Source organism: Callorhinchus milii, unplaced genomic scaffold (genome assembly GCF_018977255.1).
Source record: "Callorhinchus milii isolate IMCB2004 unplaced genomic scaffold, IMCB_Cmil_1.0 Scaffold10, whole genome shotgun sequence".
NCBI lineage: Eukaryota > Metazoa > Chordata > Chondrichthyes > Chimaeriformes > Callorhinchidae > Callorhinchus > Callorhinchus milii.
In genome coordinates this window covers 4,208,912-4,236,892 of record NW_024704751.1, presented here as the reverse complement: position 1 = coordinate 4,236,892, position 27,981 = coordinate 4,208,912, and the positions used below count along the sequence as shown (strand labels likewise).

Here is a 27,981-nt window from a genome sequence, read left to right as displayed (position 1 = left end):
GCCCTGGTTTACCGACTTGGTAATAATAATCACAATCCTTGCATTTGATTGTAGAGCCTTATCACGTCTTTGAGACGTCCCAAATCAATTCCCGATGAAGAACTACACGATCCAGATCTGCGTTCCCACCGATGCTCCTAATCTGGTTCCTTCACTCACCGTCAATATTGAACAGTGGCCACTTTGGAGAGGGGCATGGGAAAGCAGACACCAGTAAGAGGATAAAAGGGGTTAAAAAAAAACACCTTCGGGAGAGGAGGGGGAGTGAAGAGAATTGAAAGGAAATTCTCAGTCTTTTTTTTAAACAAGGAATGCAGAAGACTTACATTAAATGTATTTTTATATTGATATTTGAACATATTAATTAATTTAATATAAGATGGACGTGGTCCCCTTCCTGTATTTGTTTGATCACATGAATGTGCTGACCCAGTCTGAGCAGCAACGACAATTTCACCTTCAAATTTAAGGAGGGTGGAAAACTTCTTAAATTCAGTCGCGATTTTTTATTTTAAAAAATAAAGCAGCTTCCAAATTTCGGTCTTAATTTAAACTCCCGCCTCCCCCCCCACCACCCTTCTCCCTCTCCAGGATTTGAAACGGTAAAAGTTTTACAGGCTACGACCGGTTGGAATTGTGGGCCTCAGGTGATGTGTTAGAATAAGAATTGTTTACTTCAGAAGGTTTGAGTGTTACGGAAAGTGCATTAAATTGTTTGCAGTGCTGAGTTTTTCCAACTTTTTTTTGAAAAGAGATTTCATCACTTGAGTGCCCAATGTGAAGGCCCCTTTGGTTATCTTTGGGTGAAAATAGATAGGTTGATATTTGCTGATGAATGACATCTTGTGAAAGGGGAGTAAGGCTTGGATGAGAGAGAGTGGGGCAAGAGAGGGGTGGGGTGGGTGGGGGGGGAATTAAAAAAGAAAAGAAAGCTATATTCACCCCCTCTTCCTCGACTAACCTAGATTCACACGAGAAATTTTCTAATATCCTGCACCATTAGATATAAATATCACGGCCTTAAATATTGTTTTTCAGATTTCTGTCCGAATTGAGGATTTTTTAGGGGGGGGTTTAAAAGAAAAATGTCCGAAATAACTGGATGCTGCTTTATCTGAATGAGCGTCACGTCAACAGATTCCTGACTTCTAACAGTTCTGCACTGAAGCTGCCACTGATTCCAATCATCATCGAACTCTCACATCATTTACTGGCCTTCAGCCACAAGAGGTCCCTCACAGACAACTCTTGAGCTGGATTTGGTCCCCAAAGCCTGGCTCGATTAACCCCTTCAAAGGGTTTCGTGAAAAAATAAAGCTTGGCAAACTTCTCCGAACCCCCCGCAACCCCCAACGCCCCCCCACCCCACCCCACCCACCGATTCAAATACCAACGCACGACACAGTCAAATTGCATCAAACATATTCCTGTTCTTCGTGCAGGGTGTCAATGTGCTCAGAGCTTCGCATTGACGCCCCATCCTCAGCCTGAATAAAAACTTGCCGAACATTCTTTCACGAAGCCAGCATCCCTGCCCCATTTAATCCTAAATAACTATCATCTTTACAAAAATATGCACGCTTACATCTGCAGATGAGATTTTTTTTTTTTGGCTTGCTAATTTCTAACGTTGATTATTTGTACAGTACCATCAGAGAGACAGATAGGATCACAGAACATGTCGTAGCTCTCCTGGGATTAACAGTAGCACAACTGCACCAAAACGCTGGCCAATAGCAACGTACGGTGGGGGGGCGGGTTGGAACGGGGGCAACCTGCTAATAAAGTGCTTTGCTTATAAGGCGGCGCCATCTTGGCTTCCGGCACGCTAAAGAAAAAGGATATTTCCAGGTCCCCAGGTTGCCGCTGACATCTCTTCCTGCGCCCTGCGAGCAGCTCGCGCGCGCACAAGAAGTGACGTTGACGGTCACCTAACCACCCACCCAGAGGTTGGCCATTTACCCGTGCGAAGGGGGGCGTTTGGTCCGAGACGTGGGACCCAGACGGCCGTGTTCCCACGGGGCGGCCACGTTCTATTTGGTTTTCCTCCCAAAGGGCATTTTTGTAGCAAATTGGGATTGGGAACCGTCGGCTGGTTGTGTACATCACCTCTCAGCCTGTTCCTCCAAAAGGTCAAGAACGCCATCATTCGAGAGGAACAAAACCTACGGTCGATGAACAGCTTGTAAAAGGCGTGGGTGGGGGGGTGGGTGGGGAGGAGGAGCAGAAATTGCAGACACACTAATCTCTCAGCATTTAAGAGCGAGCAAGATTTGGCATAGTGTTGCATTTCCATCTCGACTTCGAGCCTTTTTTTTTTGGGTCTGGGCTCCACGAGAGCTACCGAATCCAGCCTGAATTTAGGAATTTGCCAAAGCTGCTCCGTGCCCTGAAAAGCTGAGGAAATAATATAAATCAAGACGTGGGAGGAATTTAGTAACGCGGGAGGAATCTTGTCGGTTCGCCCCGTTTCCTCCCCCCCCCCCTCACACAAACTGGTGTACATTTCGCTTATCGGTGCAGAAATTCTACTGGAATCCCCGAAGGATGGGTTTGCCCCTAAGACGACAAGGCGAGATTTTCCTTTTGCACACGCACCACATTTAAAACTGTTTTGAGTATGAAATAGGCAGACGACAATCCTAAGGTGGGCACGATTTTTGTCAACGGGCAGTGTACAACGTGGCAGATAACGGGTTACGACACGTAGGTTTTAGCTTCTCACGTGGAGTACTGGTGCAAAGCAACATCAGCAGGAGTTCAAATAAATTATACTTGGGCACCCTCTCTCCATCGCTCACCACCACCCCCCTCACGCACCCCTTCTCCATCTCTCACCCCCACACCCCCCTCTCTCCATCTTGCCCCCACCCTCTCTCTCTCTCTCTCTCTCCATCTCAACCCCACTCCCACTCTCTCCATCTCGCCCACGCCCCCCACTCTCTCCATCTCGCTTGCCCCTCCCTTTCTCCATCACACACCCTCTCCGCGCTGCAAGGAGCCAGGATATGGGGAAAACATGGCCATCCTTGACTTTTGTACCTGATCAAACCCCAGAGGAGCAGTTAGGAGATTCTCAAGACACACAAACCATGGGCACAGTTTCCATTTTGAGCTGTGACCTGCACACGCCCTACAACTGTTTCCTCAAGGTCCGACACTTCACAAGAGCTAGTGTCCCTAAAAAAAAACATGGAAGTCTCCTTGCAATCCTTCTCCCTTCCCTTCCCCTCCAGCCGCCCCCTCCCATGAACTCCCCCCACCCCACCCAGCCCCCCCCCTCAACAAAGGTCAACTCAGTGAGATTTCACTGCACGAGCACCCGCATAATCTTCAAACAAAATATATTTCATCGCCTCGATCTGGAAACGAGGGCGTGATACTCTCAATCTCGAAACATTTTGGCGTGTTTCATTTTGGCTTTTGTTAAAAAAATAAGGTTCAAGCCTCGCCTGGTCTTCACAATTTGTACGGCCAATACATGAGAAACAAACAAACAAACAAACAAACTGAAACCAAGGTCAAAGATCTCCCCTCTGTGCTGTCCTCTGGGTCACTCGGAGTCATGGAGGGTATCTCCTCAGGAGGCAATACTTGGAGCAGTTTATTTGAACCCCTGACACAGCAGGTGGGATGTCTCAGTGCTACTCTCCTTCCTCGCGGAACGGAGAGAGCGAGAGTAAGAGAGAAAGAGAGAGAGAGAGAGAAACAAAAGACGCAGCTTTAAGGGTAGCGAAGGGCAAAACTTTTCCGTAGCTACTTTTTGTAGTGAATGCGAGTTCTCACAAAGCCGTCAAAGAAATGGCGATGGCGCATCGCACTAAAGGGCCGTTAGCTGGGTTGGCGTTTACTGAAAAAGAGGACATAACGACAGTAAATAAATCGGTAAATCATCGGAGAGAATTTGGCATCGATCATCGAACGTTACAACTCGGTACATCAGCTCTGCACTCTCGACTTTCCTCCACATGAGCCACCTAATACCCCAGGGGTGGCCGTGCAATCAGCCATCACGCCCTGAAACTCTCTCCCTCAATCCTTCCGCCTTGCCCCCTTCTCTCCCCGCCTTCCAATCCCACCTGAAGACCTTCCTTTTTGATCGTGTTTACAGTCACCTCCTCCCACCCCACCCCCAACTCCCTCTGGCTCGGTCAGACTCCATCACTGTCAAGCGCTTGAGGATGCTATATACAAATGCAAGTTGTTGTTGTTGTTGATATTAGCCCGCTCGCCTCTACATACAAAGAATTCTTCTGACTCGTCTCCTGTTATCCCTGCAATCTATAGCCCTAAAGGGGAGGGTGGTCCTCGCTGGACCAGCAACAGAAAGTTGACTTGCTCCCTGCTTTAGAACCACACAAAACACAAGCTCCGACTGTCACAGGCTTGGACTCGCAGCGTGACTCACCTTATAAATCTGTTTCCAGGTGAAGTGCTCACTTCCCACTAGTGACTCTGCTTAAAAAGAAGACGGGAGAGACAGAGATATATATATACATATATATCTGCGTGTGTGTGTGTGTGTGTGTGTGTATGAAAAAAATTCAGCCAGTCCCTGTACGGGTTGCATATAATACGTATAATCCTTGCATTTGATACGCCTTTTATGTAGGAAGAACATCTCAAAGATCTTCTTCTCAAGATGTATTGTAAAGCGGCGTGAATGGGTATTTTGTAGGCGATCAAAGGCGTGCACTTTTACGCACATCAACGTCCCCCAAACGGCCATGAAGTGAATGACCAAACTTTTCTGGAAGAGGTATTTTTTTTCCAAAAACCAAGGGCTCTAGGAGAAAGTCCCTTCTCTTTTCGAATAGATCTTTAACGTCCACCTGGACAGACCAAGACGGGGCCTGGGTTTAACATTCACGTTTGGATTTGGGGGTTACATTGCTGTGCCAATACCGCGGTGGATTGAAGTGACCAATTTATTATTATTATTATTTTTTTAAGGAATTATTACCTCCGAAAAAGCGATCCGCCAATCGACTAACAACCGGGTTCCCACTTACTGCTAAGTAAAGTGAGGCGGGTGGAGTAAGGAAACTTGCCCAACATTTCGCCCCGCCGGGAATTGAACCCAGGTATCTCGCTTGCGAGGCAACTGAGCTACAGGACTCCACTGACTTACCGTGTTTGGGTTGTGGTGAACTTTCTCGAACCGGAATTTCAGAGCAGCTCCCGGGGAGGTTTTGCACTTTGCCGTGTCTGTCGCAGGAGAAGAGAAGGAAAGATCAGAGCGAAACTGTGAAACCCACATCTTCAACTCTTGCTCTCACTGCACTCCACACCCCCCACCCCCCACCACCCCCCCACCATCGCAGTTTTTCACGCAAAGTGTAGTGGAAATCTGGAACTCTCTCCCGCAAAAGGCCGTGGATGCTGGATCCATTCGAATTATCAAGATGGAGGTGGACAGATTTTTTTGTTAGGTCGGGGTGTCAAGGGATATGGGGCAAAGGTGGGTGATTGGTGTTGAGGTACTGATCAGCCATGATCTAATAGGATGGCGGAACAGGCTCGAGGGGCTGAATGGCCTACTCCTGTTCCTAGCATGACTTTGAACTTTGAGCTCACAGTCTAGGCTCCAGTGCAGTGCTCGATAGTCACGGTGTTGGCAAGCGATGCATTGTCAAAGGTGCCATCCTTCGGATGAGACGTTAAACCGAGGTCCCGTCCGTGTCTGTGCAGACGGACATTAAAGATCTCGTGGCGCTATTCGGAAAAAAGCAGGAAGTATCTTTCTTCTGGCTGACATTTCCCCAGATGGAATCAGTCATTCACTATACGGCCATTTGCTGTGCGGAAATTTGCGTTCACCTACAAACGCTCAGTCACTGCATTTTACAGAAAACCCTGTGAAGACCTTTGAGACGTCTCAACGACGTGATAGTCACCTGATCAAATGTAAGTCTTATTGTCATGGGTGCACTGTGGGCTCACTGCGATAGGTGCAGTAAACTTCCTACCTTCAGCGCTAAGGATTCAATGACACCAGTGACCTACATCTCTTTCTCCCTAAATCCCCTATTCCTGGCAACCCTCCCCCTGCTTTCAAAACCCATCTTAAAAAAACTTTCTCTTTGACTGAGCCTTTGACCGTCTCACTCCGAGCCATCCCTAACTCCCACCCGCAGTTGCTCCATTTGCAGAAGATTTCGTTAGTGAAAGGCACTGTGTAAAGGCACGATAGTGTCGTTATTGTTGTCAGGCTGATGGGGATGGTGTGTGTGTGTGTGTGTGTGCTAGCCTGTATCTGTGGGAGGAGGGTGTGCGTGTGTGTGAGCAGTAAGGGGAAGAGAGGAGGGTGTGTGTGGCATTTGTATATGTAGGTGTGGGGGAAGTTGGCGTGTATGTATGCGCGCGCATGTGCACATAGGGTGTTTGTGTGTGTATTCACCCGTGTACGTATGGGGGAGGAATGTGTGTGCGTGTGTGGGGTACGTGTATGACTGCGGGCAGACAAGACACTGAGGTAGCAGCAGTGTGAGACACTCTGTGCAGACCTGTGGGGCTCTTGCAGGAGCTGCCTGGGTTGAAGACGTTTTGGTTTTCGCTGTTCCCCAACGGGCTGTAGAGAAAAACATCCTGTCGGAAAGGAGACGCCATGGACGTCTGGCTTCCCTGAGCGAAGAAGAAATTGGTGATGACGACTACGAGGGCAAAGAACGATTACGAAACGCAACACAAAGTAACCAAAAAAATCAGTGACAACAACAACAATAATATTATTATAATAGCATTCGCAAGGAATTTGTTTTGAAAAGAAAACGTTCCCATTACGGGAATCGAGTGGAATTCTTTCACGTCTTTGACTTCTCCACCAGCATCAGTCGCCCAGTGACGACTTTGAAAAGCCATGTTGTTATCCCAAAACAACTTGCACTTACACAGTGCCTTTCACCTTCAGAAAACATCTACAAGTGCTTCTCAGGCACACCGATGGAGCCCGGGCAGGGGTGGGAGATGGCGGAAAGATATGCGTCAGGGCCCAGTCCAAAGTTTTGTTTTATTTACAGATGGGTCTTCAAACCAGGGAAGGATGGTGGTAAGGAACCCCAAATAATTCAAGGCTCAACAAAGCTCCTTCTGATCTCCCAACACACGTGTCTATCCCAGCTCACAGAAAGAGCACCCCCACCCCCACCGCATTGCGTCAGTGTGACCGTGCCGTGTTGCACAGCGAGTTTCGGTGCCAGGTTAGGGACGGTTTGTTTCACGTTTCGGCCGCTCACAAACACCGGACTGTCATGAGACGACAATCACTTTGAATCCCTACGGTCAGTCTGTCAGTTCCGTAACTCTTTCTTCAAAACCAGTTTTCTCGAGGTGAAGTTTAGTCACACCGGTTTACCCGCTCCACCACCGTTCTCAATGTCTATGTTTAAAGGGGGGGTTTAATCCGTGCCGTTCAATAAAACTTTGCCTATGTTTGCAGGATGGAGGTGGACCGGAGGGAAGGCACACTGATAAAGATCATCTATTGTAGGGATTAATACCAAAGTGGGTGTAGAAGAGAACCAGAGAAATCTACAGAGCAGAAAGAGGCCATTCGGCCCATTATTTTTATTATTATTACTGCTACTACTACGATCGAGCCTGCACTGGCTCTCAGAGCAAGTTGCCCATTCATCCCATTGCCCTGATCGCCATCAACTCCCTTAAGCCTTTATATACAAGTCGATACCCACCTTGGACTCTGCCACTTTACTAGGCAGGGCCCGTCAAAATATCATTCGTTAAATTAAGAGCATAATTTAATAAAAATACTAAAATAAATTATTTATTGAATAAATATTATTTATTTTATATTACATTAGATATCGTATTTTATTTTTCCCACAAAATATAGTCAAGCAATCAGTACGTCTTGTGAAGCGCTTTGAGACGTCTCAAAGATGCGATGAGGCGCCATATCAAATGCAAGGATTATCATTATTATTATCATTATTATTATAATTCTCCACGGCACAAAGATCTTTAAACTCCACCGCTCTGAGACGTGGCGCTGTTGGGAAGACTTACTGCACTGGTCTCATACTCCTCCATCGCCTCGCTCTCGCCGGCAGTGCTGCTGAAGCTGCTGGTACTCGATGAAGAATGTGAGATGTTGTCCCTCCCGTTCTCCTTGAGTTTATTGAAGATCCTGAGTAGGAGGAAAGACGGAGGTGGTGATGGGGGAGAGGGAGAGAAGGAAACACGCGATGAGAAGTTGACCTGCGGTGCACGTTTGGTGAGGATCTCAAGGGGTTAAAAGGAGTGCAATTAAAGACCAGTGTCTGTCAGAAACCCGATGCTGAGCGGTGTAATGAAAATGGCGCAGATAGGATCAATAACTGACAGAGCGCTAACCACTTCAAAAGGGCAGGTGCTTTGTTGGTTCGAGGAATCAGATGAATCGCATTTCAGAAGTCTGGCCGAGAAATATATTCGAGTCTGGATGTGTCACTGCTGATAAGGGGCATTCATCCTCAAACAAACGGACATACAGTGCTGCATTTAGTATTTGCATTTTCTCTCTCTCGCTCTCTCTCTCACGCACACGCACGCACACGGTCAGGACTTTACGATCAGTTCTTGGGCTCCCACTCGCTCTGCGCAATTCGGCTATGAGGACTATGCGTTTTCACGGCTTTTCTGCATTGCCTTAGCTGCGTGGTGCCACCCGTGTTTATGTCGTTCGGCTCGAATAAATCAGGACGTTCAATTGAGTGCGTGGTCACCTCCTAAAACGATACCATTGCACCCTGGGGTGATGGCTGCGAAGCAATTTTTAGAGACAGTGTTCTGTCAAAACAAAAGTTCTTTCCAATGCTCTCCTCAGATCGAGCACAGCAGTGGCTAAGTTGCAGCCCCGCCTCTGAGTTAGAAAAGCTCTGGGTTTAAGCGTTCAGTCCAGTACAGTCTTGGGGGAGCATTGCACTGTCTGTGGTACCGTCCTTTGGACGAGAAGTTAAACCGAGATTCCTCTCGCCTGATCAGGTGGATGTTAAACATCCCATGAAGCTCTCTGAAAAGGGAAGGAATAGTCTCTTCCTGGCCAACCATCCCCCCAGGTATAAAATGGCCCTTCATTTCATAGCTGTTTGTGGGACATTTCAGTGCGCAATTTGGCTGCTTCCAAACACAGTGAGTACACTTGATGGCAATTCTCTGTGATATTTCGACCTCACCGCGCAGACCCAAGGGTTACGGTTATTTAGAGAGTCAGGCTGATGGCGGTTGGCATTACCTGTCTTTGCTGGGGCACATTTCAGGCGAGCTGGGATTGGAGGAAGTGTCCCATTTGACCTCCTGTATGATTTGGCTGCTCTCAGGCGTTCTTGGTAAACTTGACAAGCTCTCACTGTCACACACAGAAAAACAATACAATAAAAAAAAATTGTTTTAAAAAATAATAATTTGGTCACTGAATCCATGAGTGTTTGTGGGACGCTGCTGTTGGGGATGTGAAAACGCCACATTACTGTAAATCCCGGCCGATTCCTGCTCGAAGCATAAAAATCCTTCAGTCAAACTCAATAGCAAAGTGGAAGTCTGGCTCAGTGTCAAGTATGTGTTCTGCTCTTGCAGGACCTTCAGGGCTGGAGGTGAAGCAGAGAGAAATTTGACATTTATGAGATTTCTTTCCCCCAGTGGAGCCCAACCCAGGTCAAGGAAAGCTCAGGCGCATTACCCACAGACACAAAACAATAAAAAGGGAAATTCGACAAGTGTATTAAAAAAAATCGAGAGAGTCGGATGCAGGAGGAATCGTTCTCTGATGGGGAATCAGCATCACACTTAGCACAGACAGACAGACAGACAGAGAGAGAGAGGCAGACATAGAGTGAGAGAGGGTGGGGGTGAGGGAAAGAGAAATTCCAACTAGGCTTGGGATATTTTCTTAGCGTTTCAAAATGTACACATTTTCCGAATTCAGAATTAAGATTTGTTGAGAATTTTTGCCCGATTCAGAGCTCCAAAATGCTAAGAAAATTGTGCAAGTCTGGACCCAGGTGTAATTTTTCCGCTCCGTTTCTTATTCGATTTTTAAAATTTTATCGATTTATTTTTTATTATCTATCGATCGATCGATTATTTAAGTAAAAAATGTTCTGAACCAACTAGCAATACATTTGCCAAGAGTGACCGGGAAATACCTTCGTTTCTGTGAACAGTGCCTCTTAAAGTGAAACAGTTCTCCCCAAACCGAACCGTCTGTTAAAGCCGCACGGGATCTCAAATCACCGCCCCGACCAAAGCCGCGATCTTTCCCCTCCATTCGGGGCCCCGACTGACTCGAGGAGCTCATTTTTATTCAGGATGATTAAGCTCCTCATTAAGAGCAACGATCTGCAGCTTGGCTAAACAGCTCCATCTAGCCACGGGCATCATTTGTAAAAAGTGACAGGCCAGTGATAGAAGAACTAAAAATAAACTGCGACTGTATTTAGCAGACGGAGGGGTGGACACCAAGCAAGGAAGGGGCCAGGGGAAAATGAGGGTCACTCTAAATTACACTGAGGTCTTAATAAACGATTAGTCAGAGCCGAATCTTGAATGGAGATGTCTCGGTGGAATTGGTTGGTTGGAGAAACCTATCTCCAAACAACCACTGCTTTCCGAGACATCTCGGCTTATCTGATCTCATGCCCCCACCCCGTGGCAGCAGAAAGGTGTGTGTGTGTGGGGGGGGGGGGGGGCGGGTTTAGAGTTTGCAAAGACGGCAATTTCAGGCCAGACATCAAGAAAAATGTCTTTATCCAGAGACTGATTAACGACCGATCAACTGCAGCAGGATACCAGGAAAGGAGGCCAAGATGCTGGGATACATTTAAATGGAAAAAACCTCGATGCTGTGATGGCAGAACAGTAGGGTGGGTGTTATGGAGGGATGCGATCAGATGGGCCGAAGAGCCTTCTTCATCTGAACGGATTTTGTGACCTGAAGACCAATTCCTGGCCAGCAATCCTCCAGATGAATTGGTCACGGACCTCGATATGTCGGGTTTCCCTGGATTTCTCGCCAGTAATTGCTCTGATGCTCTTTGAGACGCGACGAGGCACTATAAAGACGCAAGGTGATGTAGTTTTTAAACAGGGCCACGGGTGTTTTTTCACCATTACACTCACCATCGCGGGCGGCTGTCTGATTGTCCGTCCGAGCCTGCGAGGGGTCGAGGGAAGAGGCCTGATCTTCGCTTCACCGGGCTCTTCAGCATCTTTACCTGTTGCTGAGGACAGAGAGAGCGCGAGAGAGAGAGAGAGAGAGAGAGAGACTATGTTACTTTAGAGAGATGTAGGCAGCTCAACATGCAACAAGAAACCATGAGTGTAGCTTGAGATGGAATAGGGACACAGAATCCAGGCAATTTTCACCCACAAATAACAGTCAATTCTCTTCACAGTGTATTCTGTGCAGCGCTTTGAGACGTCTCGGAGACGTGATAAGGCGCTGTATTAAATGCAAGGCTTATGCTTATTATTAATAATCTTTTTAAAAAAATTTAAAATGAGTTATAAAATTACCTTTCTTTTTTAAAATGTCTTATCTGTTCACTGCAAATCCGCTATATGCAACCAAATATTTTAAAAGATATCCTTTTGTTTAAAAAAAGGATGTATATCACAAGATAACGGTTTGAATGAAGAAGGCCCTTCATCTTATCTGGTCTCAGCCCTCGAAAATTCTCTCCCTCCCTCCCAGTGAGACGTCTTGAAGATGTGATAAGGCGCTATATCAAATGCAAAGATTATTATTATCCTCCCGTCACAGCAGTGAGCTGCCTCTTAAATGAGCTCTGGGACGCTACCCTGTGTGAGGGTTGTGATATAAATGCAAGTTGTCGTTGTTGTTGAGCTCATTGTCTTGACCTCTTATAGAGGGCATCCAGCTTGCCAGGTCTGGAAGCACCTACAGTTTGATTTAAACCTTCATGACAGAGCTAAGCATCCCAGGTTAATATATAATTAAGCCTCGGAATTGCCTTCTGGAGGCATCCAGCAAATTAAGCAGCGAGCTAGGAATTCAGCCAATTAGCTTTATTCTTCCCTGGGCGGGCGGGGGGAGTGGGTGGGAGGGGTGGTGGTTCTTACAAGGTTTGGTTGTATTAATTGGATTCTCTTTACCGGCAATCTTATTAACTTTATTGTAAGTTTGGTCTAAGAACACGAGATGGGATCAGCAGCAGCCCACTCAGCTAATCCAGACTCCTCTGCAACTTACTACCATTTCTTTGTCCTCCACCATAGCCCTCCATACCACTGCCACCAAACACTCACCTCCCTCCCTCTTCAAAGTTTCCGCCTTGATTAAAAACAGCCGTTAAAAATAAATAAATCGGAAATTGGTTGCCCTGATCACCTGTAAAATACAGTCACTGCAGTTTACAGTACGAAATGGTTTGAGATGTCCTCCCGAGATGAAAGACGCTGTATCAAATATAGGAATTCTAATAATAATAACCACTATTAATATTATATAATACAGTAAATTCCTGATAACTCGACCCTGGCTTAACTTGTTACCACCGCTTAATTGCCATAATGTCAATATCCCGTGTGCGTGTGTGTTTGTGTGTGTTTGTGTGTGCAACTAAATAAATAAATATACAAATACATTTATTAATGTATTTATACATATGCCTAACTCGCTGTTCTGGATAACTAGTCACTGAGCCCTTTTTCCTTTGGAGTGACGAGCAATCCGGAGTTTACTGTATAATAATCGTGGCAAACTGAACACCGCAGGGCTCCCTACTCACTATGGGTGTGTGCTTGATGTTCTCCACTGTGCTGTGTGCCACACCACCGCTCTGGCTCCCAGGAATCCCTACGCTGTGGTGCTTCTTGTGGCTCGAGACCATCGTCTCCATCGAATGGCTGCGGACGCGAATTGCCCTCTGTGTGTTGCGAGGGAAAACAGGTGGCATCACATCGCGAGGTGCACACACACACACATACACACGCCCACTGCCCCACCCACACACCCACTGACCCCACCCAGCCAGCCACCCACCCATCCACCCACCCACTGACCCATCCAGCCACCCACCCACACACCGCCCCACCCACCCACCGCCCCATCCACACACCCAGTCACCGAGCAGGCACCCACCCAGCCACCCAAACACCCACCCAGCCAGCCACACACACACACCAAACAACACACACACCAAACCACACACACACACACCAACCCACACATCCCCCCACCCCAAAAAAAAACCCCTGAAAAACCTGAGTTCTTAAACCTGCTGCATTCAGCACTGAGCACTTTGCATCAGTCTGTATCATACACATGTTTTTATTATTTATGACTTCTTTTCAGGTCGTTGTTGTTCTTAAAAACATTTGAGCTATTCATTTAGATCCCGCGTATGATTCAGGCGAATGTTAAGGATCAAACACCTCTCTCCTCTCCTATTTCAAACAAACAGACACCGAACTCTCAGTTATCCTCCCTTATATTCCCCTCCTGATCCGAATTAAAATTTATTGACTATGGTGGCCTGCAAACCACACAGTCACTACACCAAAATCCTGCAAAGCACTTTGAGGCGTCTCGACGACATGATAAGACACAAAAATAGAATAAAATGCAAGTGTTGTTATTAATCAACCCAATCTAGTTTCTTGGATCTTCCCGACACCTACATAACAGCATTCACTCCGTGTCTAGTTATAACCTCATTGGGTAAAGCACGTAAAGATGTTCCTTTAACACGAAGAGCCCTATATAAATTAATTTGCTTTCAGCTGTTTATGTAAATACAGAGCAAAATAAAGACACAATCCTGCCTCATTTACAAGCAGATTGTCAGCCCCTGCATTCATTATCGCTCCCCACCTGTATCACCTCATCACTGAATCTCCAGAATAGTCTTCAATTACACCTCACCATCTGTGCCTACACACTTCACTGTACCTGTATTAATAGGTTAAACGCAAATAATCAGCCTTGCATTTGATACAGTGCCTTTCACGTCGGGAGGTTGTCTCAAAGTGCTTCACAGGATTTACTCTGAAGTGCAGCCATTGTGTATTTTGTAGTCAAACACAGCAGTTAAAATTGCGCAGAGCAGCAACCTACCAACAGCCACGAAACGACCGTTCAATTTTATCTGGGGGACTGTCGGCCAGGGCATCGGGAGAGAGAAACTCTCTTTTCTTTTTGAATAGTGTCACGGGAACTTTGATGACCCCGGAACAGGGATGACGGGACCTTGGTTTCACATCTCAACCAAAGGACGGCACCTCCAACGAAGCATCGTTTCCCCAGCAACGCACTGGAGTGTCAGCCTAGACCGAGTTCAAAGTCCCAAAGTGGGGCTTGAATCCACAACCTTTGCTGTGCGCAACTGGCTGCCTACAAAATACACTCACTGCACTCTATAGTATATGGTATATCGTAGGAAGTGCTTTGAGACCTTTCGACGATGTGATAAAGTGCGAATATCAAGCGCAAGGATTATTTGTGTGCGCCCGCACGTGTGTGTGTCAGTCAGTCATTTGGAAGACTTGTCAAATGAGCGAAATTGACAGGAACCGAGACATCAGTAGAACGTAGCGGAGAGGAACACACCTGCGGCCTCTGATTTAATCGTAAATTTCTCTGCGACGCTACCTTGAAAGACTCCAGGAATCCCCCGTGGCCCCCGTTTTCCATCTTGTCTTCATCAGAGCCCAGCCCGAGCATGGCCTGCGTCTGTGTGTGGAGCTCGTCGTGGAGGTTGTCCAGCAAAGCTGCTCGCGTTCGGTTCTGCAAAGAGAATGAAGCCAAAGGCACGGTCAGCCCCAGAGGATGGTTAGTTCGGGCTCTTAACAGAGCGACGGCTGGCGCGGAATCAGACTCATACCAGTCTGAAATTACAACGGAGTCTAAATTTGTGATACTTTTCCTGGTGGGGATATTGTCCCCACCGCACCGTTGCCCGACCTTACTTTCTCACTTACCTCGAGCTTGGCGAACTTCTCGGACTTGTAGCAAGCGCTTTCCGCGTTGATGAGCTTTGTGAGCAGAAACTCCCTGAGCTCGGTGCCCTAGGTGTACAAAGGGGCAGCGTTTAAGAAGTTTGCTCGTGAGTAGGTTACGCACAGGATAGCGATTGGATAGCGACCTGACAAAGCCATTAGTTATGTAGAAAGGTACATCTTATCATAAGAGCCCATTTGACCCATCGTAACTATGCTTTCTATCCATTTTTCAAAGCTATTTTGTTTCCCCACTAACCCCACTTCCCGAATCCTTTAATGTTTCTACTGCTCAGATACTTTTCCAGGTCCAATTCCAATAATTGCTTTCGTCCAGTGGTCAGAGTTGTTTTTGACATCCCGTTGAGCAAAGACATTTCTTCCAATCTTTCCCCCATCCCCTCAATTTTTCAGGTAACGATCCTAAAGAGTAAGGCATTGCCGTGGATAGATTCCTGAAGACAGGGAATATTAAAAATGATATTGGGAATAGGATCAGGAGGAAACAGGTTCAGGTAGAGAAAGAAACGAGTGCCGTTTCAATGGGCTGAACGGCCTGTTACTGCGCTGTAAGGTTTCTATGAGATGCAGAAGGATGTGGGGGTGGGGGGAGGGGGTTTGATTTGAGGAGGGGATCGATCATTCAACGTATTGCATTTTAGCAAGAACCCCACCATGGCCAAACAAATGTACAGGACCTTCTTACCTTCTTGAAGACGGGTGGGCTTGGCAGCATCGGTCCAAACAAGTGAACTCCATCTCGAGCAGTAACTGAAATCTGACCAGGTGGGGAGAAAAATAAGTTAAGTTATATTTGTAAGTGTAATGTACACCTAACACAAATTACTATTGAGTTACATTGGGTTGAGTCGAGTAGGACTGAGTTGGATTAAGTTGTGTTGGCTTTAGTTGTGTTGGGTTTGGGTTTCAGGTGCTCCGGGAAGCTACCCCATGTGAAGGGAGCTATATAAATGCAAGTTGTTGTTGTTGTTGTTTGGCTGGGCATTAACTGAGGCCTGCGGCTGAAAACCTTCCAAGTTACCTTATAAATGGTCGAATCGGTGCCTGGATTCTCCACTTGCACCACGACGTAGGCGTGAAGGAAGTTCGAGGCGATCATGTCTGGCACGAAGGGCGTGTTTTCCTCCTGGAACACGATGGCTACAATGTCGTTCCCGATGTGACGTTTTCTCTGAAGCTGTGACGGGCAAACCAAGGGCTTTAATCAAAGTGAACAGTTTCAATGGCGTTAAAGCTGGGTTGAGTCGAGTTGGAATGAGTCGGATTAATGTTGTGTAGGGTTTGGTTGGGTCTGGTAAGGTTTAAGCCTGAGACCTGCTGCTGAAACGCTTCCAAGATACCCTTCCCTTTGCACCCTGCCCCCTCCATCTATTTCACGCCTCCTCCTCCTTACTCAGCCGTACGGTTCTACCATCCAGTAAGTCTTTCTCCAAGTGATTCAGGAGCAAGGCCAGATGGTGTACGTTGGCAGGTAAGTCAACCACAGGAGTGTCACTGCAAAGCTCAACCCTGTCTACACCCAAGCACACGATCTATCTAACAGAGGTCACTGGATAGCTTTTGGGAGGACGGACCCAGGCGGAGCTAGTGTATTCTTTCCCAAACCCAAAGGAGCTGAGGATCCACAGTGATGTCTCGACAACAACAACAAAATATACTTGTAAAGCACCCTTGACGTCAGAAGGACAACCCAGGGTGCTGGACAGTCAAGGGCTTTTGGACTCGAGCCAGGAGTTGAGGTCAGGAGGGGTGGAGGGCAGGGGTAACCTCCCAGGGGCTGAGACTTAGCACGGACCAGAGATGCTCAAACCTTCTGGGTTGATAAGTCTCAGTTTCATGTCGTGCAGTGGTTAACAACTGAGTGCTGAGAAGGTGTAATGGGGAGAGAGAGAAAAGGAGATTATACTAAAGCTCTCTCTCCTTAGAAAGAAACATTCTCTCCTACAATCGTCAAGGAACCAGTTCATCTATTTATTCAGTTTGTCACTGGAGCATTTTCCAATTCTGGGCACTTTTCTTTGAAGATGCTAAAGGAGCCATATTAACATTCTGAGCAAAATATGGTGAAGCTGCAGTGAATGGTCATGGTTTATGCAGGAGCAGGGGACAGGCAGCTTATGATGGCAGAGGGCAAGAGCAAGAGCAGGGTCCTGACTCCAGCATTAATAATATCCAGCAGTTGCTGAATTATTCACCATGGCCATTAATCTACGAGGTTCAAGATGAGATAGTTTTAAATGGATGGGGACGAACGTTCTGGTTCTGTTATTTAGGACGCTGCACATTTTCCTCTTGGTTTTTGGAGTGACAGCTAGGAAATGGCTTATTTATCTGCTTTCGTTCCACTCTCTGAAGGCGAGGGTTTAGGAACTTGTTCTTCAATCCACATTATTATTAAAATCTAATGAGCGATGGTTGGAGAAAAACTCTTACTTAGTCTCACCCACCCTCCCTCTTGTTGCTGTGGAATTGCTCCAGAACTAATAGTCCCATCAAGGGAAGAAGAGAGAAATTTAGTGGGGAGAGAGAAAAAAAAACGGGCCAATTTATAGGCTGCAAAATTGTCAAGGTGTTAAACTGCTCGATAAACAAGACAGTAATAAAACTGCGTCGGCTGCTATCAATTAGGCGGAAATATCTCATTGCTAAATTTACTGGTAGGCAGTAAATAGCCTCTTGCCATATCTAATCTGAAACATATGCCAAGGAGCCATTCCAAGGCTGTACAATAATGTCAGGGCTCAGTCGATTGCTATGAAGTGTTTGAGTTTCATTAATAATCTAAATGATATCAACCGCTCCCCATAGTTTTTGTTTAACATAGAATATGTTTGGTTCCTCCTCCCCTCCTCCTCCCCACCGCCCTATACAAAGGACCTGTAGGTGATGGGATGATGTCATATGAAAGTGCGCAGAGCAAATACCTGCTGGGTGTCTCCCTCTGTAAACGGAAGCTTCGTGGAGACGTGGAACATTATCTCCCTGCGCTTGAACGTGGTGTAGACGGACTCGATCCCAGTTTGACCATGTACCACGTCAAGGCCACCTCGGAACCTACATCAGGGAGACATTGAACCAGTCAGACCTGTGCCTAACGTCAGCCTGGCTCAGTTATAATAATAATAATCCTTACATTTGATGTAGCGCCTTATCACTAGAAAACAATCATAATTTAGTCACTCAATCCACGACTGTTTGTGGGACGCTCCTGTGCGCAATTGGCTGCAGCATTTCGCCCACAAATTATACAGTTGATTCACTTTACAGTGTATTTGAGCTGTCTAGAAGATATGAAAAGCGCTACATCAAATGCAAATATTATTATTATTATCATCATCATCATCATCACGTCATCGAGACATCTCAAAACACTTCATGGAATATATTGTAAAGTGGATAGATTGGTATTTTGTGGGCGAAATGTGGCAGCCAATTGCGCCCAGCAGTGTCCCACATTTTTTTTGAGTAGATTATTGTTACCCCTGGCAAGCAATCCGCCAATCGACTAACAACCGGGTTCCTGCTGGGGGAGCCTGACTCTCAGGGGTGCCCTATTTTAGGTGAGACACAAAACTGAGATCTACCCATTCAGGTGGATGAGGTCCAAAGATCCCTTGTCCTGGCCAACAATTCTCCAGATCAGTTAATCCACCTCCCACCTCCTCCTCTCCCCATCACATTCCCCCACACCCATATTACTCTTTATAAACACAACTGAAGTGCAAAGAGCCCCTTGCAATGTGCCAAGGCATTTTCGCTCACCCTTTGAAATCTTGGAGTATGATTGTGTCTCCAAGCAGCTGTAGGAATTCCTTAAAGGCAGGACTTTCTTCATTGTTCCCAAACAATTCCGCTTCCGTGGTCTGAAAAGTGGAAACAAAGCCTTTTAGTGCTAGAGCATTAAATACTGAAACGTAACATAAGGTAGTAGCCCAAGATATCGAGCCAAGCGTTCACATAGAAACCGCAGTGTATTGGTTAGAGCACTCGCTTCGCAAGCGAGATAAAACCTGCACTCGATTCTCAGGCAGGGTAAAACCTTAGGCAAGTTCCCTTACTCCACGTGCCTCTGTTTACCTAGCAGTAAGTAGGAACCCAGTTGTTAGTCGATTGACAGATTGCTTCCCCGGGGTAATAATCCCTCCAAAATAAAACAAATTGATCACTCAAGCCACGACTGTTTGTGGGACACCTCTGGGCGCAATCGGCTGCCGTATTTTTCCCGACAAAAAATTGTCAATCCACTAAACAATATATTCCACAAAGCGATTTGAGACGTCTCAACGACATGATAAGGCGCTACATCAAACGCGAGGATTATTATTTGCAGACTATTCGTAGGGGCTGGATTGGATAATGATGGGCAAAAAAGACTGAAATTAAGACTTGGATTGGTAACGCTTTCATAAACAGCCTAGTCACTATCTCCCTCATATATATGTATGTGGCAGACTGCAGCCATCTTACTGAGTGATGAGGTTGTTATCTCAGCCCTTGTGACTGCTCGATCACTGGGCTCTCATTATCAACCCAGATCAGTGATGGTCTCAAGTTATCACCTGAAGGTACATAATAAAGTGAAGTGCTTTTTTGTTGCTCCTGAAAATAAAAACAATGCAATGCAAAAACTGCATCTTATTAGTTCCTCTCCCTCTCGTTAAGGGCAGCCATTACTCACCTGACTTAATTGCTGATAAATCACACCAAACTTGAAGTCGTTATTGATCTCGTGTTCGTCGTATGTGACAATCAGCTGGGACGCCTTGCGTGTGTAAAAATAAATAAAGCGGTCAATCAACAGATTGCAACACGACAACAATGCTTTTCAGCAGTCTTCCCTTCCCCCAAAACTTGTCCAACGACTTTGAGGACAATTGGTTGGAAAGTTGATCATTTGATATGGTGCCTTTCTCATCAGGAGCACATCTCAAAGCGTTTCACAGAATTTGCTGTAAAAGTGTAGTGACCGTGTACTTCTCCGCCAATCTCAGGCAAAAAAACAACCTACCTTTTTTCTGGAAAGCAGCCGAGATGAAGAAGATAAAAACGTTTGCAAATACAATACTCAGGGAGGAGTGAACGGTGCAGTGGGTTAGCGGTTAGAGAGTCCTGTTAGGTGTCAGCCATGCTCAGGTGGTTGCAGTTTCACCACAGAGGCAAAAGGTTGAGGGGTTCAACCTCCACATCAGGACATTGACTTCTTATAGTCTAGGCTGACACTCCAATGTAGGACTGGGTGTGCGATACACTGTTGGAGGTGCCGTCCTTCAGTTGAGACATTAAACTGAGGTCCCATTTCCCTGTTCAGATAGATATTAAGGATCCTGTGGTGCCATTCAAAAAGAGAAAGGACATTCTCCTGGTATCCTGGTCACCAAGCCCCCAGATACAATTAGTGATTCACTTCACGGCTGTTTGTGGGACACAGTTGTGCACAAATTGGCTGCTCTGTTTGCCCGCAGAAGTACACGGTCACTACACTTTTACAGCAAATTCTGTGAAATGCTTTGAGATGTGCTGCAGATGAGAAAGGCACCATATCAAATGGATGGATTATTATCATTATTATTATTTTTCTCACTGTATTGCAATCAAAATTGAATCACAGTATTGTCCAGTCTGAGCCATTATATTACCAGGACCTCAACACTGTATATGGGTTAGAAAGCGTACAGTGTCGAGTATATTGAACAATATAGTGGAATCAAATGTAACTTATCACTGCTCTTTCCCTCAAATGTAAAATGAGGTCACTCTGGACAGGGTATTGTCTTGCCGAGCACTTACCTTGGGGTAAAGAACAGGAGCAAACTTCACACTGGACAATTCGTCACAGAGGAGCTAAGGGGGAAGGAACAGAAAGCATTTTTTAGAGGATGCAACAACTCTGCAGTCTACACGTGTCTGAGGCTGAAATATAATTTATACAACCACCCAGCCACACACCCACCCAAACCCACACCCAGCCACCCACCCACACACCTACCCATCCCCACACCCACACACCTACCCATCCACACACCCACCCACCCACACCCAGTAAATAGATGACGGGTCAAATGGAACCAGTGCGCTGGAGACAAGATTTTCTCCATTAATCGTTCGTCTCCAATTGCCTGGAGAGGACTGAGGCCAGAATAAGGAGCGCCATCTCTTTGTAACAAGTTGACCCACATCACGTTCTATTATCCTGGGTTCCTCCTGCCCTATTTTAGCTACACACTCATCCCCAAATACACAGACGAGGAGACAAACACTGACTGGCTGAGAAATCCACAATTTGCCTATTAAAGTCGATTTGACTTCAAGCAGTGCAAACATAGGTAGATGTGGGGGTGGGGGTGAGGGGGCAGTGGGTTTAGAGAGAAGATCCCATCACCAGTACCATCTCAGGGCAGCCTGGGAATGGGCAGTAAACAATGGCTCTGTGTCATCCACATCCGGACACAGCGCAAAACAAATCATCACTTATTTGTTTTACAAAATGTTTCTGAATTTCCCTCTCCCACTCTTCCTTTTACAGCCTGTCATGTCCACAGACTTCCATTGATCTAGGCTGACGGTTAAATGGTGACATTTGCCTAGGGCGGATGCTATCAGTGCTTTGGCTGATAAGAACAGCAGCTGTACTATGAATGTATACACCAAACATTTTATTTCCCCTCCACTGAAGACACACCTTTCGAAGGCTCTTGGACATAATGTCTCTCCTGGAAGCTGTGGACTTGATCACCCACAAAACAAGTCACCTGAGTTCACCAGATTGGTCTGGATGAAGAAGATCCTTCACCCTATCGACTACCCATCCCCCTCACCCCACCTATCACTGCGTCAAGCTGCTTTTTCAATGAGTCCAAGCATCCTGGCCTCTGTCCGCCTCTCTTGGCGACTTGTTCCCTCTGCCTAAAGAACAGAAACACACATCCTGGTGTCTATCCCGAAATTGCCCTTTACGACTCTAAACCTACGTGCTCTTGTTCTACAGCCTTGACGCATCCGAACGTACCAACCTACAGTGAACATACAGCACAGACACAGACCATTCGATCCAACCAGTCTGTGGCCTGGGTTTCATTTTTCAATCCCTTTTAAAAGTTTATGCACAATCTGAGGAAGTGTCCTGTAGCGGTGAGCAGAGGCCAGATGTTTGCCTCTATCCCCCCATTGTGGCCTCTTCATGTTCCCCAGCTAGTACGTCTAAACCTGTGACAAGGGATCAGTTATACACTCGACCTCCCTGGTAGAGTAGAGGCTAGTCTCTCCCCAGGGCTGAAAAAGCAAGCACCAGGCCAAATCACGAGGTAGCATTGCCGTTGGGACATTGACGGAGGAATGTGAGCCAAATGGGGCTGTGCCTACCACACCAGACAGTAGAGGGTCCACCTTACCTTTGCTATCAGTGGGATACTGGGCAGCTGGGGGGCTCCAGCCAGTGGCAGTCGCTCGTGTATCGTTTTAGACCTGGACCTGGGAACACAAGAGCATCTTAAAATATAGGTTCTGCTCGACACGGGACACTATCTAGCAAGCGCCTGTGGGTTAGACAATTAAAACAGAAACAACCCTGAACTCTTGCCACAAAACGCACCCACCTAACGAATGCAGTCAGACCCCGTTAAAACCCGGTGGCCAAGTCACTAAAAAGAAAACAAAAAAGCCTAGATCCTGTGTTCTAATGAGCCGTGTAATGCAGTGGCCCCAGTAACATCGCAGAGTTGCAGAGAAAACCGGAGAAAGCAGAGAAAGCCAGCTAGCTAGTAGCGACCATTCTTGTGAGCTTTTCCATCCATTGTACGGAACGGCCAAAGACCAAGAGGACTGTGGCGCCTTTGTGCGGGGAAGGGGGGGCAGGGATGCACTGCACTTCCGTTACACTTCCTTGGGTCCATGGATCGCTCACGTTAAACCAAACAGCTGTTCACAAGCTGAGCCGCTGGACTACCCTCCAGTTACCTGAGTATTATCCTTAGATATTCTTGACCATCGTTATCTTCGTACTTGACCGAGAGCACCAAATTCCCCAGGACACTGCAAGAGGTGTAGAAGTTCAAATGGTCCTGAAATGACAAAGGTTACTGTTGAAGGCGATACAGGGTCTCAGAGCAATTTTTTGTTTGTTTCTTTTGATCAGCTGGGCGTCTGACACACGGGGAAACCCATCACCGTTGCTTAGGAGCATCCAAACCAAGCTGAGAATTCCACGCATCCCACCTGCACATGGAAATTCCGGAGATAAGATTGTTGGAATGGAGTCCATATTCTCTGGCTCCCTGGAGGGCAGCGAGCCAAGGCCTGGGGGACCCCAGAGTGTGTGTTAGGGTAAATGCTGGAGACAAACCAGCTCAGAGCTTTTGATACTAGGACATTGAAAAGTGCAGGGGCTCAGAGCATTTGTTATTAGCCAGGTAACACATCTTTACACATCTGTTGTTGGAGCAAATGGTCTTAACACAACCTCATTGCATTTAAATTTTGGTTGCTCAACTGCTTGTAGGTAACAAATAATTCAGAGATAGCTTGTCTGGCACATAGCAATTATGCTCATTTATGATTTGGTTCAACATGAAGCCCTGACATGGTGGATTCTGAGTTTGTCACTGACCTTGCCAAGAAAGTGCTTTCTGTAGGCTCTAGCCGTGCTGTTGCATTCCAGTTTGTACCCAAACGTGCTGGGGCTCAGATTATCCACCACATCGTCCTCACAGAAACTGCTCTCGGATGACGTAGGCGTGTTGATGTTTTCCTGCCCTTCAATCCAATAGCCCCCAAACTGAGGGAGGATAATAGGCGGAAAGGGCCCTCCTTTGCCGATGATCTGAGGAACAAAACAACCACAACAACAGATTACACTTGTACACGTCCGAAAGACGTCCCAGGGTGCTGACACACAGCAAGATTCAAACAAGATCTAAACTCGGTCGGTAATGGAAGGGTAGAGAGAACTGGTCCTTTCATCTCTGGAGACCTTCATGTGGTGAATAGAGTCTCGAGAGCACCAGATCTTTGGCAAGGAAAAGAAGAAGTCAGACTTCCCTCGGGAGGTTTTCTGATCTTTGCTGGGTTGGATCCCAAGCCCAAGACCAAGAGAAATTGTGGGCTTCGGGGGATCACATTTCTGGTGCTAGTTACTCCTCAACAGTCCCTAGTGACTTTTTTTTGTGTGTTTTTAAAGAAAAACTAGCGTGTAACTAAGGTAGACTCACCTCGTCGATGCTGGGGTAAGGAATGTAATCATCCTAAAAGTAACAGCAAAAAAATGAAATCAGATTTCAATTGGCTCTGAATCAAAGACAAAATAGCAAGCTGTAGTACAACATGGCTCAGTGGGTGATTATTAGATGATTGGCACAGGATTGTGGTAAGGGGTTACAGACGCATGCTATTGGACCCCAGGATCACCTAGATCTGATGGTAGCCATGTGAAAATCCTACATCGAAGGCACGGGCGAAGAGGAAGGTCTTTAGACGGGACTTGAAGGAGATGAGCACCCAAGCTGAGGGGGGAGGAGGGTGGGGTGGAAGCCAAGGGGAGAGGTTGTGGAAAGATAAACGAAAGCATGGTCAGATACGTTTTGAGATGATCTAAATTCCCACACGCTCAGAGAGCTGCACCGGGGTTTAACCAGGAACCAGAGAGGAGAGTAAGGTAGAGTTGCAAGGTAGGGGTTACAAGGGCTCTGAGGCCTACCCTGCGTGGCGGACTCTATATAAGTGCAAGCTGCTGTTGTTGTTGTAGTAGGTTGGCTGAGGCCAGATCACTGGCCTCATTTAAGAAATAGCTCGATGCTGTGACGGCAAGATTGCAGGGGATGATGCCCTGGGAGGATGAGATCAAATGGAACAAAGGACTTTCTTTATCCAAACATCTCTGGTGACCTTGTGTTGACATGTAAATAGATTCTTGGAAGAACAAGTGGGGCTAGCCTGTGCAATTTGGTTTCTAAAGTCACCCCTTTATGCCAGGTTTCACCCTCTAAGATAAAGAGGCCATGATGTGCTTTGCTGAGAATTATGGATGTTAATACTGCGATGGTAACGGAAAAGCAGGTACCAGATTCCACACTACGTGGGACACTTTCGAGTCAGTTCGTAGCCCTAGAGCTTGCCCTCGTCCCCGCTGAAATGGATGACATTTGGACAGACTTTTACAGTGTGAATGCCGCACTCGGGAGAGCAACTGAGTCTATTGAACAAGGACTGGAAGCAGGGAACCTTTAAAAGCAATGTCATTGTTTGGCTTCAACACACCTTCTGTTTCGGAGTCTTGTCTTTCTGTTCCTCCATTTTCGGAGCCTGTTTTCATGAAAGGAGAGTAAGGATTTTTCACACGCACACACCACACACTCCCCCCAACACCACACACACACACACACATACACAACAACACCACACGCACAACAGTACCACACTACATCACCAGACACACAAGGCAAAATAACTCACTGAAACACAAAGTTTACGTGGGCTCTAAATCCAGCCAACAAGTGCATGGTGATGTAGTGTGGTACTGTTGTGTGTGTGGTGCTGGTCAGAGATTTGCTCTTTTTATTGTATGGGAAAGATAAGATCAAACGGCCTGAAGAGTCTTTTTCATCCATGCCTCTCTTTGTGACACTCAGACCACTCCTCAGTCTCTGGCAAATGTGCTTTTGATGCAGGAAATATAAACGCTGCGACTGCTTCAAAGTGGGTAGCCTGCACACCTCCGAGTCAGAAGGTAGTGGGTTTAAGGCCGTCTTTGAAATCATGGTCGAGGCTGACACTCCAGTGCAGTGCTGGGGGAGCTCTGCATTGTCAGAGATGCCGTCCTTCGGACGAGATGTTTAACTGCGACCCCGTCTGCCAGTTCAGCGGGACATTAAAGATCCCATGGCGCTACTCAAAAAGAGCAGGGAGTTACTCTGTCCCAGTGTCTTGGCCAACAATCCCCCAGATAAAACTGCTCACTCACTCCATGGCTGTTTGTGGGACATTTGCTGTGTGCAAATGTACTGGTGTGTTTGTCCTCAAAATGCATTCTCACGACACTTTACAGTAAATCCTGTGAAGGTCTTTGAGACAATCCAACAAGGTGAAAAGCACCACGTCAAATGCAAGGATTATTAACTACAGTTTTATTACTATTATTCCTCTCATTGTTCATATAAACGCAGCACTATGTAACTGATTGTTGTCTGTCTGATCGCTGGGTATATCGACCAGGCTTCAGTGTCCTCTGCATGAGCCAATGCTCAAGAGGTCAGCCTTGTGTTTATAAAAATAGAGCCACCAGCGCAGAAACGCAAGCATCCGACCGTCAAAAGCACCTGATTTGGATCTGCAACGTCAGAACAGCTCTAATCGAGTCAGGAAAATTCATTCCTTCATCAGATGAGCAGAGCGCCAGCCTGGCGCATGAACACACCACAAGCCAGAAACGCATCACAAATTCATGACAACAACGTTGCGTCTTTCACACTTTCGACAACAAAAAAAAAGCCTTGAGGCTACGGGCCGAGTAAAACATAAAGACAAAGCGAATGTTGCTAGAAAAGCAAATAATCTGCGGGAGCGACATGTCGGAACTTTGAATATGCTTTGCATTCGTAGCGTGTTCTGTCTGTCTGATAAACTGTTCACTTTTTCATCGTATTCTTTTGTTATTGTGGAATGCTGCGGCCCGGTATTTAAACACGCACACCCTCCCTTCCTATTGCCTGGTACGAACCCTTCTAGAACGCGAGTGCCAACAAATATCAAAGCAGATCAAAGCATTTTTCCTCCTGTCACAAAATAATAACGATGCTGGCATTTGATAATAGCATCGTATCACGTCAAATCATCACAAAGAGCTTTTTCTGTAAAGTGTAGCAACTGTGCCTTTGTAGGCAAACACAGCATGAGAGGTTGCAATTTGAGTGGTGTGTGTGTGTGTGGGTGGGTGTGAGAAATACAGTTAAATATGCATTAGGAATGAAGCCTGAACAATTAGTAGCTGGAGGCAAAGTTGATCACAACACCAATAAAGGTGCTTCTACAGTTAGCCACCTGTTTGTGACACTGGATCAAACAACGCCATATCCTGAAGCCCTGGCTTTATCTCAACGTCATCCCTATCTGGTTTCTGTCACAGTGAATGGAGATGTTTGAGCTCTCTGCTGGGTTGAAAAGGGAAAAGGTGGTGGTGGTGGAGGGGTTGGGGAGAGAGAAAGAATATGAGGGAAGGGAGCGTAAAGAGAGTATATGTGCATATGTCGCACTGCAAAGTGACATTGGAACCTGTAACACATTGGCTGCTGTCCAAACTGCTGTCTGACTTTCTGCTTCCCTTAAATTTTCAGCTTAGAGTTAATGATTAAACATCCTAAAAAGGCAAACAAAATTCTGGCAGCTCTCCAGCTGGCAGACACAAGAACTGGGTGACAGCTAGACTGAGAGGTGCTCTCTCCAATCTCCCTCCCCCTCAGAAGAATTTAGTTAATGGGTTACAATACATCAACTTGCCCTTACACAGCGCCTCCAATGTCAGAGAATGTCTCAAACATTGGACAAGTTTCCTTACTCCACATGCTTCTGTTTACCTAGCAGTAAGTAGGACCCAGTTGTTAGTCGATTGGCGGATTGCTTTCTGGAGATAATAATCCCTCCAAAAAAAACCAGGACAGTTTGTGGGACGCTGCTGTGTGCAATTGCCCGCCATATTTCACCCACAAAATACACAGTTAATCCACTTTACATTATATTCTATGAATCACTTTGCAACGTCTCCATGATATGATACATCAAATACAACGATTATTATTAAATGAGCATTGTATCGGAGAGGAAGGTACTTTAGGGACATTTAGGTGCAATATAGATTGGCAGTCTGATTACAAACGTGGGAAAAGTTCCATTACTACAGAGATAACAAGCTTTGGGCTGTTTATGCTGAATTCCAGCGTTCTTTGTCACAGTCTCATCAATCAGCACGGGCTTAATCTAAACTTGTTTAAAAGCCTCTTGAACCGCTTTTAAAATGTCATC

General features: G+C 46.4%; 1 protein-coding gene across 6 annotated transcripts in view; it reads right to left on the bottom strand.

The window, feature by feature from the left end:
* Positions 1-3,325: 3,325 nt before the first annotated feature.
* LOC103183313 (rap1 GTPase-activating protein 2) overlaps positions 3,326-27,981 on the bottom strand; it is a 107,759-nt gene continuing 83,103 nt past the window's right edge. For 5 of the 6 annotated variants that reach the window (XM_007900723.2, XM_042338404.1, XM_007900724.2 and 2 more), the window contains 21 exons: positions 25,225-25,269; positions 24,180-24,212; positions 23,579-23,791; positions 22,930-23,033; positions 22,365-22,443; positions 20,764-20,817; positions 19,655-19,738; positions 18,739-18,839; positions 17,901-18,030; positions 15,998-16,153; positions 15,662-15,733; positions 14,938-15,024; positions 14,609-14,743; positions 12,747-12,884; positions 11,116-11,216; positions 9,233-9,346; positions 8,026-8,146; positions 6,507-6,624; positions 5,132-5,208; positions 4,409-4,455; positions 3,326-3,850 (listed from right to left, as the gene is read on the bottom strand). In XM_007900723.2, the coding sequence (XP_007898914.1) occupies positions 4,447-4,455; positions 5,132-5,208; positions 6,507-6,624; positions 8,026-8,146; positions 9,233-9,346; positions 11,116-11,216; positions 12,747-12,884; positions 14,609-14,743; positions 14,938-15,024; positions 15,662-15,733; positions 15,998-16,153; positions 17,901-18,030; positions 18,739-18,839; positions 19,655-19,738; positions 20,764-20,817; positions 22,365-22,443; positions 22,930-23,033; positions 23,579-23,791; positions 24,180-24,212; positions 25,225-25,269 (1,971 nt within the window). In that variant the 3' untranslated portion in view covers positions 3,326-3,850; positions 4,409-4,446. The remainder of the gene's footprint in view (positions 3,851-4,408; positions 4,456-5,131; positions 5,209-6,506; positions 6,625-8,025; positions 8,147-9,232; positions 9,347-11,115; positions 11,217-12,746; positions 12,885-14,608; positions 14,744-14,937; positions 15,025-15,661; positions 15,734-15,997; positions 16,154-17,900; positions 18,031-18,738; positions 18,840-19,654; positions 19,739-20,763; positions 20,818-22,364; positions 22,444-22,929; positions 23,034-23,578; positions 23,792-24,179; positions 24,213-25,224; positions 25,270-27,981) is intronic. The other variant, XR_006085312.1, reaches the window with a different exon arrangement.